General features: G+C 36.5%; 1 protein-coding gene across 1 annotated transcript in view; it reads left to right on the top strand.

Annotated features, from left to right (window-relative positions):
* LOC135197307 (uncharacterized) overlaps positions 1-14650 on the top strand; it is a 34658-nt gene that overhangs the window by 6299 nt on the left and 13709 nt on the right. Inside the window, exons 2-6 of the mRNA XM_064224449.1 lie at positions 375-528; positions 3563-3700; positions 6623-6760; positions 9688-9825; positions 12771-12908. Of these exons, the coding sequence (XP_064080519.1) occupies positions 375-528; positions 3563-3700; positions 6623-6760; positions 9688-9825; positions 12771-12908 (706 nt within the window). The remainder of the gene's footprint in view (positions 1-374; positions 529-3562; positions 3701-6622; positions 6761-9687; positions 9826-12770; positions 12909-14650) is intronic.

Here is a 14650-nt window from a genome sequence, read left to right as displayed (position 1 = left end):
GCTCTCCTAGGGCTGGCCCGAAGGATTAGATATTTTTACGTGGCTACGAAAATATTGGTTACCTCGCAACAGGACCTACAACTTATTGTGGGATCCGAACCACATTGTATCGAGAAATGAATTTCGAATCACCAGAAACAAATTTCTCTGACTACACGTTGGCAGAGCAGGGAATCGAATTCGGGACTACCGATTCAGTAGGCTAGCACGTTAACCACTCATCCTACGAGGAATTAAAGAGTATCATAAGACGTACCTTTCTTCTTTTGGGTACTTTAATTCTATAATGATAGAAAGTACCGGTTGTGAATAAACATCGTTTGATTTTGCGTTGTGTTTCAATGAAAATCATTAGTGTTAACATTTTCTTTCAGAATCAAAGTGAAACTCAGTCCCGGTGCGAAGATCTGGGAGGTCACTGTGTCAATTTCTCAGGGAATTCCTCAGCTTGTGCGAAGCCTGAACAGTTGTTACACGATGAAGTATGTCCAGAAGGAAAACAATGCTGCATAAACACTAGAATGAGACGTAAGTTGCCTCTTGCTTTCATCAGTAAATCACTCTCCTCAGTTAATATATACCCCATCAGTAAATACCATATTCCCAGGAGTAATAAGTTTTCTCACTAACAAATAAATCACCATGAGTTATTATAGCATTCCCTATGAATAAATACTGTTTTAAACCCATCAATAAATACCATTTCATCATGAGTAAATACTGTTGCATCTCCAGCAGTGAATGCTACGTTGCCCCATGAGTCATTTATCCCCATTTGGAAGTATCTTGTCATTCCAGTCTGTAAGAACCATGTTGTCCTTCCTCTCGCTGTAAGTAAAGAATTGTCCCCAAAAATAAATGCTGTGTTAGCCTCGAAAGTGTGTGATATATATATATATATATATATATATATATATATATATATATATATATATATATATATATATATATATATATATATATATATATAATAGCAAGGACGAACAGCAAGTTCAAGGGTCATGCGACGGACCTGGGTGTAAATGCTGTGTCCCTACAACAGGTTTGTTTATTGGCAATACTTCTTCATGGGCAATCATACATGGCTCTCTCTCTCTCTCTCTCTCTCTCTCTCTCTCTCTCTCTCTCTATTTTCCTTTTCAACAAACTACGAAAAGAATGTAAGTTACTAGAAATGTTAAGATTAAGATGAAGGATTTCGTGACAGAGAGATAAGACAGAATCTGATGCAGAGAGAGAGAGAGAGAGAGAGAGAGAGAGAGAGAGAGAGAGAGAGAGAGAGAGGGCAGATACAAGAAACAGCGAAGACGACAAAACTAGTTGTAGTTGCTATAATAGTAGTACATCAAATACTAGCTATGCTACAGAAAAGGGTGATATTATCTTGTTGAATTATGTATATATGAAATATCTGTCTAACTAACGAATGTTACTGAATTCTAAGACTCCTCAAGCCAGTGCAACAGTACTGAAGAAAAGCAAATTCAAGGGGGATGCGACGGACCTGAGTGTAAATGCTGTGTCCTTACAACAGATTTGTTTGTATATTTGCAATATTTGTTGATGAGTAGTCAAATTCTGTATGAAGGGCTTGGCTTTTCTGCTCTCTCTCTCTCTCTCTCTCTCTCTCTCTCTACTCTCGTACTCGTCTCTCTCTCTCTCTCTCTCTCTCTCTCTCTCTCTCTCTCTTCTAAGCAAAATGTGAGAACTAATGAGCAAGAAGTCGCACAAAAAAAAGGCACTATTAACGCACAATTTCACTTACACCTCATCCAAATCAGACCTACAATAATTAAAAGTAAAGTAATAATATTCATCGCAAAGCTGTGCGTGCTTTGTTTTCTGATTTAGCTTCTTATGATACTTTGTACAACGTCCTCTCGGAGTTTCTTTGGTCAGAGATTGAGATGATTCATATGGAACAAACGCTTCCATACACACAGTATTGCAGCATGCTACCCTGACGCGCCAATGCATTTGTGGTTTACGAAGTTGTTCTGACAAATCTGATAGAAATTTTATTTGCTTTTAGTTTCCATTATACATCGCAGTTTTGAAACAGAGGTGAATTGTATCCAGCAACATTAGTTAACCAGTAGAAAATATTCAAAAGCCATCTATTGTTGAGCAATTGCAGTAGTTCTTGACCATTAGGTATAATGCAGTAACACCACCTTTTGCTGTCAGAATAACATTATAGGCGTATAGGCGAGATTCATCTTTTGTATTTTGTCATAATATAAAATACTCAGAAGACAGCAGCCTTGTTTATTTTTGGGACATAACAGCATATCATATTATGATAATGATCTTTTGCTGAAGACTGAATTTGTACAATACAGTCGACCCATACCGAGATCCTTGCAATAATGGAGGTATATATCATATATATATATATATATATTATATATTTATATATATTATAGATCTTTTGCTTGAAGACTGAATTTGTAACAAATATCAGTCGACATAACCGTGATCTGCAATACCAGGAGGTAATATATATATATATAATATATATTTATATATATTAAATATATTATTATATTATATTATATATATATTGTGGCTATACCAAATCCAAAATAACTGGCAACATGGCGCTCATACATTTTAAGAGCATATATACAACACTAACAGTAAAATTAAGGAGATAGGAGATCTTTAATAACAAATAAATAAAAAAAAATATTGACCCTACTCTGAAAATGTACTTGGGTCTCCAGAGACCCCATCAGTCCACGAAGCTAATGCAAGCAAAACCCAATGTAGCTAGGGGGAACAGCTAGGATAAAAATCTAGTTGCACTTGGGATAAGTATTGAGCACTGGTTAATCAACAAAAATGGCTGTTGTTATGCCAGGAAACTGTGCATGTGAAATAACTAATTTCATACATGAACATTAGGAATTCTAATCTTTATTGTACAGCTACAGGATGCACTATGACAAGTGCATGTTCTCAAAAGAATGGATATTGTTCCAAAAGCCAGTGCAATAGCAATGAATAGCAAATTCAAGGGGGATGCAACGGAACTGGGTGTAAATGCTGTCCCTACAACAGGTTTGTTTCAGTATTTGTAATGTCTGTTGATAAGTAAACAATTATTGTACAATCTCTCTCTCTCTCTCTCTCTCTCTCTCTCTCTCTCTCTCTAAGCAAAGCAAAGCAACCAATAAAAGCGCAAGAAGTTACGAAAAATCATGATTAGTATAATAAAAAATCTTGGGGCAAACCTAGATAAGAAACAAGTTGATGCGAGCATAAGTCAGTGTAGCAAGTAAGGAAAAACTCATTGCTCTTTGTGAAGTAGGAATATTGAACATAATTTAAACAAAAGATATATGTGTAGTTAGCCTTGTAAATTATGCATATGAAATAACATTTAACACCTGATAGACAATAGTAAATTCTGTGTTCCTTTTTGCACTTGAGATATTATCCATATTGAACATTGGTTAATCAACAGAAAAGGCTGTTATTATCCCAGTATACTATGTATGTGAAATAACTATATTAACTCATAATTATTTGTACATTCTAAATCTTCTTTATTACACAGGTACAGTATGCACCATAACAAGTGCATGTTCCCAAAAGAATGGATATTGTGCAAAGAGCCAGTGCAACAGCAATGAAGAACAGCAAATTCCAGGGGGATGCAACGGATCTGGGTGTAAATGCTGTGTCCCTACAACAGGTTAGTTTGACTATTTGCAATATCTTGGTAATTAAACGAAAAAATGTACAATCTCTCTCTCTCTCTCTCTCTCTCTCTCTCTCTCTCTCTCTCTCTCTCTCTCTCTCTCTAAGCAAAGCAAATAATATGAAATCAATTAGTCACAAAGCAATCAAGAAAATTTATAATAAAAAATCTTGGGACAGACCTAGATAAGAAAAAGTTTAATGCTTGCACAAGTCAAAGTAGTTATGGGAAACATTAAGGAAAAAAAACTATGCATTTCAGGGGCCGTGAGTCGTCTCTCTTCTCAAATATCTTTCAAACTGATCATTTGATCAAAATGGTATTTTAACACACTGTACAAGACACCTCGCCCTAATTTTTTGGTAATATAACACATTGTGAAATGGTGTTAGTTATGGCGTTTCCTCTTCACCTACAGGTGTTGCCAAGCATTGCCAACCTATGCTTTCAAACGTGCTTTACTCCAATCCTGTCCCGTCCCTAACTACCTCCATCCCTCACCCTTCCCTCCTCACCTTCCTGTCTCCCCCCCCCCCAAACCCTTTCCTGCCTATTACATTATATATCAAGTGAACTAGACTGTAATATCTATGTTAGTTTTGATAGAATCTGTGTTCATTTCATAATGATTATTGTATTTTCTTAAATTATATAAATGGGAGTAGGCTAAAGAGCGTATGACATATGACTGTCACCCTGTTCACCAAGGTCTCCTCACTTCCCCTATATCCCCCAAGCAGCAGCAGCTTTGTCTACTTCCCAAATGCTTACCAGGTGAATTGCCGTAAACGTCGAAAAAAAACAGAATATGGGTATAATTTGGGGAAACTACATTCATAATATTATTGTATATCTGTGTTTCCCTATCTATATCAAACTACAATTTCGTTTCCACCAATCTAATGCCAGTAATAAGTAATTCTAGTACCGTACTGAGTTTATTGAATGAATTGAGTTTCATGCCTCTTGAATTATATTACTTGTCATCAATGCAAGTGTTACGTATTACCCATTCTTCAGGCATTTAACATACAGGGATTTTTTTGTTATAAAGACAGTACAGGCAGCCCTCAGTTAACAGGGGGGGGTTCCGTTCCCGGCTGATGCTGCTAACTGAAAATCGGTAACAAACCGCATGACTAACCTGCTTAACGGCGCTGCTAACCGAATACCGGCGCCTTTAACCAGAGATTTGCACTGATGTTGCCTAGGGTTTTGCGCAGCTAACCAGATGTCGGTGCTACTAACAAGAAATCGGGACCGAAAATCCAGTTAACAGCATTGCTAGACAAGCGCCGTAAAACCAGATAGCCGTTAACTGATGTGGCTATTAACCGAGGGCTGCCTATATACAGTTTTCGCCTCACTCATAATCAGTTAATAAATCAATTTTCTTATGTCTTTCACAGGTTTGTATCTATTTTGCTGTATCGCAAACTGTCGTAATTGAAGAGTTGCTCGATTTTTATTCCTTTACAGCAACAGACCAAAAACGCTGATGGTTTATATTTTTTAATAGATATCATAACTTATATAATCTGAATATACTTGTTGCTTAAGAATTTCAATGATAGGAATCCTAAAATGTACCTTAGTTCACAAGTGCATCTTGAAGAAAACAGAGATGTTACTTAATTATTACCCCGTGACAATCAGGTAACCAAATTCAAATCACTCAGTTTAACTGACAACCCTGTATATATTTAACACTATTATTTAGAGTGGTAAAGAAATTATGAAATCGGTCTCTCTCTGTCTCTCGCGTGTATCAAGAATTATCATAGGTTGAAAAGAGATGAAAACAACTGAGAATATCATAGGAACTTTATTCCCAGTCTTCGTCACCATCAAGGGACGAATAATCTTTGTTATCACTGTCGATGTTGATAATTAAAGGATCTACAAGTTAGTGGATGTTATCCGTGGACCAGTATTCATCCTCCATGGCTCTAGACCGTCTCACTTTTCTATTGACATTGATCCTTAACGTATTGTTAGCTTTCTCCACTTTTTATATGTTTTGGAGTCGTACTGCAAATGCATTTCTGCAATGATGCAGACAAAATAACATGGCGGCGATGACAGCGATGAAAAATCCGTCTTCATCAATTACGCAGGGAATACTTATACTGCAAGTGCTGCAGCCGACAGACAACTATAAAAAGAATGATTGGTAAAAATTAACCATTATTATGATCATTATGTTAAACCTCCCTATCCTCTACATTATAGACTCTCCAATCTGTTAGTATTAAAAAATATCATGGAAAACGGTATTTTATTCCATATTGTACATTACATATAAGTATTATGAGGAGAAATGAAAAAAACTGTGATTAAGAAAGAGTGAGAGAAAGGGAGGCATGGAGGGAGGGAGGGAGAGGGAATGGATGGGGAAAGCAGATGTTCGAATCTGTAAATGAGACCTGATGACTCTTAAGACTTTGACTTTAAAAGTCGAAAGTAAAAACTTTAACTAACCATTTGACAAGGAACTATGTTGCAAAAAATTAGGTCGAGGAGTCTTGTACACTGTGGTAGATTGCGAATTCAGTCAAATAATTAGTTTGAAAGATATCTGAAAAAAACGATGACTCGCGGTCACTGAAATGCATAGTAATTGCTTTTTGAGTTAAGTACGTATATCTTAGTTTTGCAAGACCAATGAGCTGATTAACAGCTCTCCTAGGGGACCTACAGCTTATTGTGGGATCCGGACCACACTATATAGAGAAATGAATTTCTATCACCAGAAATAAATTTCTCTGATTCTGCCTTAGTTGCTTTTTGAATAGCAGAAATATTAAACATTGGTTAAACAATAGATATTTGTTGTTTTCCTTATAAATTATGGAGGCTAATTACCTTTTTTAACTACTGAATATTAGTAAATTCTACGTCTTCTTTATTACACAGGTACAGTATGCACCATAACAAGTGCATGTTCCCAGATGAATGGATATTGTGCCAAGAGCCAATGCAACAGTAATGAAGAACAGCAAATTCCAGGGGGATGCAACGGATCTGGGTGTAAATGCTGTGTCCCTACAACAGGTTAGTTTGACTATTTGCAATATCTTGTTAATTAAACAAAAATTATACAATTTCTCTCTCTCTCTCTAAGCAAAGCAAACAATATGAAATCAATTAGTCACAAACCAATCAAGATTGTTTATAATAAAAAATCTTGGCACAGACAGATAAGAGACAAGTTTAATGCTTACACAAGTCAATGTAGCTATGGGAAATATTAAGGAAAAACTACTATGCGTTTCAGGGACAGTGAGTCCTCTCTTTTCTCAAATATCTTTCAAACTAATCATTTGATCGAAATGGTATTTTAACACACTGTACAAGAAACCTTGCTCTAATTTTTTGGTAATATAGCACATTGTGAAATGGTGTCAGTTACGGAGTTTACTCTTGACTTACAAGGTGTTGCTAAGCATTGCCAATGTATGCTTTCAAAAGAGCTTTACTCCAATCCCGTCCCGTCCCTAACTACCTCCCTCCCTCACCCTTCCCCTCCTCACCTTCCTGTCTCCCTCCACCCCAAAACCTTTTCCTGCCTATTACATTATATATCAAGTGAACTAGACTGTAATATCTATGTTGGTTTTTGTAGAATCTGTGTTCATTTCATAATATTTATTGTATTTTCTTAAATTATATAAATGGGAGTAGGCTAGAGAGCGTATGACATATGACTGTCACCCTGTTCACCAAGGTCTCCTCACTTCCCCTATATCCCCTAAGTAGCAGCAGCTTTTTCTACTTCCTTAATGCTCACCAGGTGAATTGCCGTAAATAAACGGGGAAAAAAAAAACAGAATATGGGTATAATTTGGGGGAAACTTCATTCATAATATTATTGTATATCTGTGTTTCTCTATCTATATCACACTACAATTTCGTTTCCACTATTCTAACGCCAGTAATAATGATGTAATTCTTGTACCATACTGAGTTTAGTGAATGAGTTCAGTTTCTTGCCTCTTGAATTATATTACTTGTAATCAATGTAAGTGTTACCTATTACCCATTCTTCATGCATTTAACATACAGGGATTTTTTGTTATAAAGACAGTAGGCAGCCCTCAGTTAACCATGGGGGTTCCGTTCATGGCCGATGCTGCTAACTGGAAATCGGTAACAAACAGCACTAAAAACCTGCTTAACGGCGCTGCAAACGAATATCAGCGCCGTTAACCAGCGATTTGCACTGATGTTAACTAGACATTGGCACTGCTAACCAGATATCGATGCTGATAACAAGAAAATCCAGTTAACATCATTGGTACACAAGCGCCGTAAAACCAGATAACCGTTAACTGATGCGGCCATTAACCAAGGGCTGCCTATATACAGTTTTCCCCTCATTCATAATCAGTTAATAAATCAATTTTCTTATGTCTTTCACAGCTTTGTATCTATTTTGCAACATCACAAACTGTCATAATTGAAGAGTCGCTCGATTTTTATTCCTTTACAGCAACAGACCAAAAATGCTGATGATTTATATTTACAAATACATATCAAGACTTATATAATCTGAATATACTTGTTGCTTATGAATTTCAATGATAGGAATCCTCAAGTCTACCTCAGTTCATACGTACATCTTGAAGAAAACAGAGATATTACTTAATTATTACCCCGTAACAATCAGGTAACCAAAATCAAATCACTCAGTACAACTGACAACCCACTATATATTTAACACTATTATTTAGAGTGGTAAAGGAATTATGAAATCGGTCTCTCTCTGTCTCGCGTGTATCATGTATTATCATATGTTGAAAAGAGATGAAAACAATTGAGAATATTACAGGAACTTTATTCACAGTCTTCGTCACCATCAAGGGACGAATAATCTTTGTTATCACTGTCGATGTTGATAATTAAAGGATCTACAAGTTAGTGGATGTTATCCGTGGACCAGTATTCATCCTCCATGGATCTAGACCTTCTCACTTTTCTATTGACATTTATCCTTAACCTATTGTTAGCTTTCTCCACTTTTTATATGGTTTGGAGTCGTATTGCAAATGCATTTCTGCAATGATGCAGACAAAATAACATGGCGGCGATGACAGCGATGAAAAATCCATTTTCATCAATTACGCAGTGAATACTTATACTGCATGTGCTGCAGCCGACAGACAACTATAAAGGAATGATTGGCAAAAATTAACCATTGTTATGATCATTATGTTAAACCTCCCTATCCTCTTCATTACAGACTCTCCAATCTGTTAGTATTGAAAAATATCATGGAAAACGGTATTTCATTCCATATTGTACATTACGTATAGGTGTTATTAGGAGAAATGAAAAAAACTGTGATAAAGGAAGAGTGAAAAAAGGGAGGCATGGTGGGAGGGAGGGAGAAGGAATGGATTGGGGAAAGCAGATGTTCAAATATGTAAATAAGACCTGCTGATTCTTAAGACTTTGCCTTTAAAAGTCGAAAGTAAAAACTTTAACTTACCATTTGACAAGGAACTATGTTGCAAAAAACTAGGGCGAGGTGTCTTGTTCACTGCGGTAGAGTGCGAATTCAGTCAAATAATTAGTTTGAAAGATATCTGAAAAAAACGATGACTCGCCGTTCACTGAAATGCATAGTAGTTGCTTTTTGAGTTAGGTATATCTTAGTTTTGCAAGACTACTGAACTGATTAACAGCTCTCCTAGGGCTGGCCCGAAGGATTAGATATTTTTACGTGCCTAGGAACTAATTGGTCACCTAGCAACGGGACTACAGATTATTGTGGGAGCCGAACCACACTATATCGAGAAATGAATTTCTATCACCAGAAATAAATTTTCTGATTCCGCCTTAGTTGGTTTTTGAATAGCAGAAATATTAAGCATTGGTTAAGCAATAAATATTTGGTGTTTGCCTTATAAATTATGGAGGTTAATTACCTTTTTTAACTAATGAATATTAGTAAATTCTATGTCTTCTTTATTGTACAGGTACAGTATGCACCATAACAAGTGCATGTTCCCAGATGAATGGATATTGTGCCAAGAGCCAGTGCAACAGCAATGAAGAACAGCAAATTCCAGGGGGATGCAACGGATCTGGGTGTAAATGCTGTGTCCCTACAACAGGTTAGTTTGACTATTTGTAATATCTTGGTAATTAAACGAAAAAAATGTACAATCTCTCTCTCTCTCTCTCACTCTAAGCAAAGCAAACAATATGAAATCAATTAGTCACAAACCAATCAAGATTGTTTATAATAAAAAATCTTGGGACAGATCTAGATAAGAATCAGTTTAATGCTTGCACAAAAAATATAGTTATGGGAAACATTAATGAAAAACAACTATGCATTTCAGGGACCGCGAGTCCTCTCTCTTCTCAAATATCTTTCAAACTAATCATTTGATCAAAATGGTATTTTAACACACTGTACAAGACACCTCGCCCTAATTTTTTGGTAATATAGCACATTGTGAAATGTTGTTAGTTACGGAGTTTACTCTTCACTTACAAGGTGTTGCTAAGCATTGCCAACCTATGCTTTCAAAAGTGCTTTACTCCAATCCCGTCCCGTCCCTAATTACCTCCCTCCCTCACCCTTCCTCTCATCACCTTCCTGTCTCCCCCCCCCCCCCCCCCCCCACCACCCCCCCCACCCCCCCCCCACCCCCCCCCCCACCCCCCCCCCCATCCCTTTCCTACCTATTACATTATATATCAAGTGAACTAGGCTGTAATAACTATGTTAGTTTAGATAGAATCTGTGTTCATTTCATAATGGTTATTGTATTTTCTTAAATTAAATAAATGGGAGTAGGCTAAAGAGCGTATGACATATGACTGTCACCCTGTTCACGAGGGTCTCCTCACTTCCCTTATATCCCCCAAGTAGCAGCAGCTTTGTCTACTTCCTTATTGCTCACCAGGTGAATTGCCAAAAACGGGAAAAAAAACAGAATATGGGTATAATTTGGGGAAACTACATTCATAATATTATTAGATATCTATGTTTCCCTATCTATATCACACTACAATTTCGTTTCCACCAATCTAATGCCAGTAATAAGGATGTAATTCTTGTACCGTACTGAGTTTAGTGAATTAATTGAGTTTCATGCCTCTTGAATTATATTCCTTGTCATCAATGCAAGTGTTACATATTACCCATTCTTCAGGCATTTAACATAGAGAGATTTTTTTGTTATAAAGACAGTAGAGGCAGCCCTCAGTTAACAGCGGGGGTTCCTTTCCCGGCTGATGCTGCTAACTGAAAATCGGTAACAAACAGCATTACAAACCTGCTAAACGGCGCTGCTAACCGAATATCGGCGCCGTTAACCAGAAATTTGCACTGATGTTACCTAGAGATTGGCGCAGCTAACCAGATATCGGTGCTACTAACAAGAAATGGGGACCAAAAAACCACTTACAGCATTGCTAGACAAGCGCCGTAAAACCAGATAGCCATTAACTGATGTGGCTATTAACCGAAGGCTGCCTATATACAGTTTTCCTCTCACTCATAATCAGTTAATAAATCAATTTTCTTATGTCTTTCACAGGTTTGTATCTATTTTGCTATATCGCAAACTGTTATAATTGAGAGTTGCTCGATTTTTATTCCTTTACAGCATCAGGCCAGAAACGCTGATGGTTTATGTTTATTAATAGATATCATGACTTATATAATCTGAATATACTTGTTGCTTAAGAATTTCAATGATAGGAATCCTCAAGTCTACCTTAGTTCACAAGTGCATCTTGAAGAAAACAGAGATGTTACTTAATTATTACCCCGTGACAATCAGGTAACCAAATTCAAATCACTCAGTTTAACTGACAACCCCGTATATATTTAACACTATTATTTAGAGTGGTAAAGAAATTATGAAATTGGTCTCTCTCTGTCTCTCGCGAGTATCAACTATTATCATAGGTTGAAAAGAGATGAAAACAACTGAGAATATCACAGGAACTTTATTCACAGTCTTCGTCACCATCAAGGGACGAATAAACTTTGTTATCACTGTCAATGTTGATAATTAAAGGATCTACAAGTTAGTGAATATTATCCGTGGACCAGTATTCATCCTCCATGGCTCTAGATCGTCTCACTTTTCTATTGACATTGATCCTTAACCTTTTGTTAGCTTTCTCCTCTTTTTATATGGTTTGGAGTCGTATTGCAAATGCATTTCTGCAATGATGCAGACAAAATAACATGGCGGCGATGACAGTGATGAAAAATCCGTCTTCATCAATTACGCAGTGAAAACTTATACACAGGTGCTGCAGCCGACAGACAACTATAAAAAGAATGATTGGCAAAAATTAACCATTATTATGATCATTATGTTAAACCTCCCTATCCTCTTCATTATAGACTCTCCAATCTGTTAGTATTAAAAAATATCATGGAAAATGGTATTTTATTCCATATTGTACATTACATATGGGTATTATGAGGAGAAATGAAAAAAAAAACTGTGATAAAGAAAGAGTGAGAGAAAGGGAGGCGTGGAGGGAGGGAGGGAGAGGGAATGGATGGGGAAAGCAGATGTTCGAGTCTGTAAATAAGACCTGCTGACTCTTAAGACTTTGCCTTTAAAAGTCGGAAGTAAAAACTTTAACTAACCATTTGACAAGGAACTATGTTGCAAAAAATTAGGTCGAGGAGTCTTGTACACTGTGGTAGAGGGCGAATTCAGTCAAATAATTAGTTTGGAAGATATCTGAAAAAAACGATGACTCACGGTCACTGAAATGCATAGTAGTTGCTTTTCGAGTTAAGTACGTATATCTTAGTTTTGCAAGACCACTGAGCTGATTAACAGCTCTCCTAGGGGACCTATAGCTTATTATGGGATCCGAACCACACTATATCGAGAAATGAATTTCTATCAACAGAAATAAATTTCTCTGATTCTTCCATAGTTGCTTTTTGAATAGCAGAAATATTAAACATTGGTTAAACAATAGATATTTGTTGTTTTCCTTATAAATTATGTAGGTTAATTCCCTTTTTTAACTACTGAATATTAGTAAATTCTTCGTCTTCTTTATTGTACAGGTACAGTATGCACCATAACAAGTGCATGTTCCCAGATGAATGGATATTGTGCCAAGAGCCAATGCAACAGTAATGAAGAACAGCAAATTCCAGGGGGATGCAACGGATCTGGGTGTAAATGCTGTGTCCCTACAACAGGTTAGTTTGACTATTTGCAATATCTTGGTAATTAAACAAAAATTATACAATATCTCTCTCTCTCTCTAAACAAAGCAAACAATATGAAATCAATTAGTCTCAAACCAATCAAGATTGTTTATAATAAAAAATCTTGGGACAGACAGATAGGAGACAAGTTTAATGCTTACACAAGTCAATGTAGTTATGGGAAATATTAAGGAAAAACTATTATGCATTTCAGGGACAGCGAGTCCTCTCTTTTCTGAAATATCTTTCAAACTAATCATTTGATCGAAATGGTATTTTAACACACTGTACAAGAAACCTTGCTCTAATTTTTTTGGTAATATAGCACATTGTGAAATGGTGTTAGTTACGGAGTTTACTCTTGACTTACAAGGTGTTGCTAAGCATTGCAAACCTATGCTTTCAAAAGAGCTTTACTCCAATCCCGTCCCGTCCCTAACTACCTCCCTCCCTCACCCTTCCCCTCCTCACCTTCCTGTTTCCCTCCCCCCAAAACCCTTTCCTGCCTAGACTGTAATATGTATGTTGGTTTTTGTAGAATCTGTCTTCATTTCATAATAGTTATTATATTTTCTTAAATTATATAAATGGGAGTAGGCTAGAGAGCGTATGACATATGGCTGTCACCCTGTTCACCAAGGTCTCCTCACTTCCCCTATATCCCCTAAGTAGCAGCAGCTTTGTCTACTTCCTTAATGCTCACCATGTGAATTGCCGTAAAGAGAAAAAAAAAGCAATATGGGTATAATTTTGGGGAAACTACATTCATAATATTATTGTATATCTGTGTTTCTCTATCTATATCACACTACAATTTCGTTTCCACTAATCTAACGCCAGTAATAATTATGTAATTCTTGTACCATACTGAGTTTAGTGAATGAGTTAAGTTTCTTCTCTCTTGAATTATATTACTGGTTATCAATGTAAGTGTTACCTATTACCCATTCTTCAGGCATTTAACATACAGGGATTTTTTTGTTATAAAGAAAGTAGGCAGCCCTCGGTTAACAACGGGGCTTCCGTTCATGGCCGATGCTGCTAACTGGAAATCGGTAACAAACAGCACTAACAACCTGCTTAACGGCGCTGCTAACCGAATATCAGCGCCATTAACCAGAGATTTGCACTGATGTTAACTAGACATTGGGGCTGCTAACCAGCTATCGAGGCTGCTAACAAGAGATCGGCACTGAAAATCCAGTTAACAGCATTGGTACACAAGCGCCGTGAAACCAGATAAGCGTTAACTGTTGCGGCCATTAACCAAGGGCTGCCTATATACAGTTTTCTCCTGATTCATAATCAGTTAATAAATCAATTTTCTTATGTCTTTCACAGCTTTGTATCTATTTTGCAACATCAAAAACTGTTATAATTGAAGAGTCGCTCAATTTTTATTCCTTTACAGCAACAGACCAAAAATGCTGATGATTTATATTTACAAATACATATCAAGACTTATATAATCTAAATATACATGTTGCTTATGAATTTCAATGATAGGAATCCTCAAGTCTACCTTAGTTCATGAGTGCATCTTGAAGAAAACAGAGATGTTACTTAATTATTACCCCGTAACAATTAGGTAACCAAAATCAAATCACCCAGTACAACTGACAACCCTGTATATATTTAACACTATTATTTAGAGTGGTAAAGAAATTATGAAATCGGTCTCTCTCTGTCTCGTGTGTATCATGTATTATCATATGTTGAAAAGAGATGAAAAC

The sequence above is a fragment of the Macrobrachium nipponense genome, chromosome 23 (assembly GCF_015104395.2).
Source record: "Macrobrachium nipponense isolate FS-2020 chromosome 23, ASM1510439v2, whole genome shotgun sequence".
Lineage (NCBI taxonomy): Eukaryota > Metazoa > Arthropoda > Malacostraca > Decapoda > Palaemonidae > Macrobrachium > Macrobrachium nipponense.
This window is presented reverse-complemented; position numbering and strand designations above follow the sequence as displayed.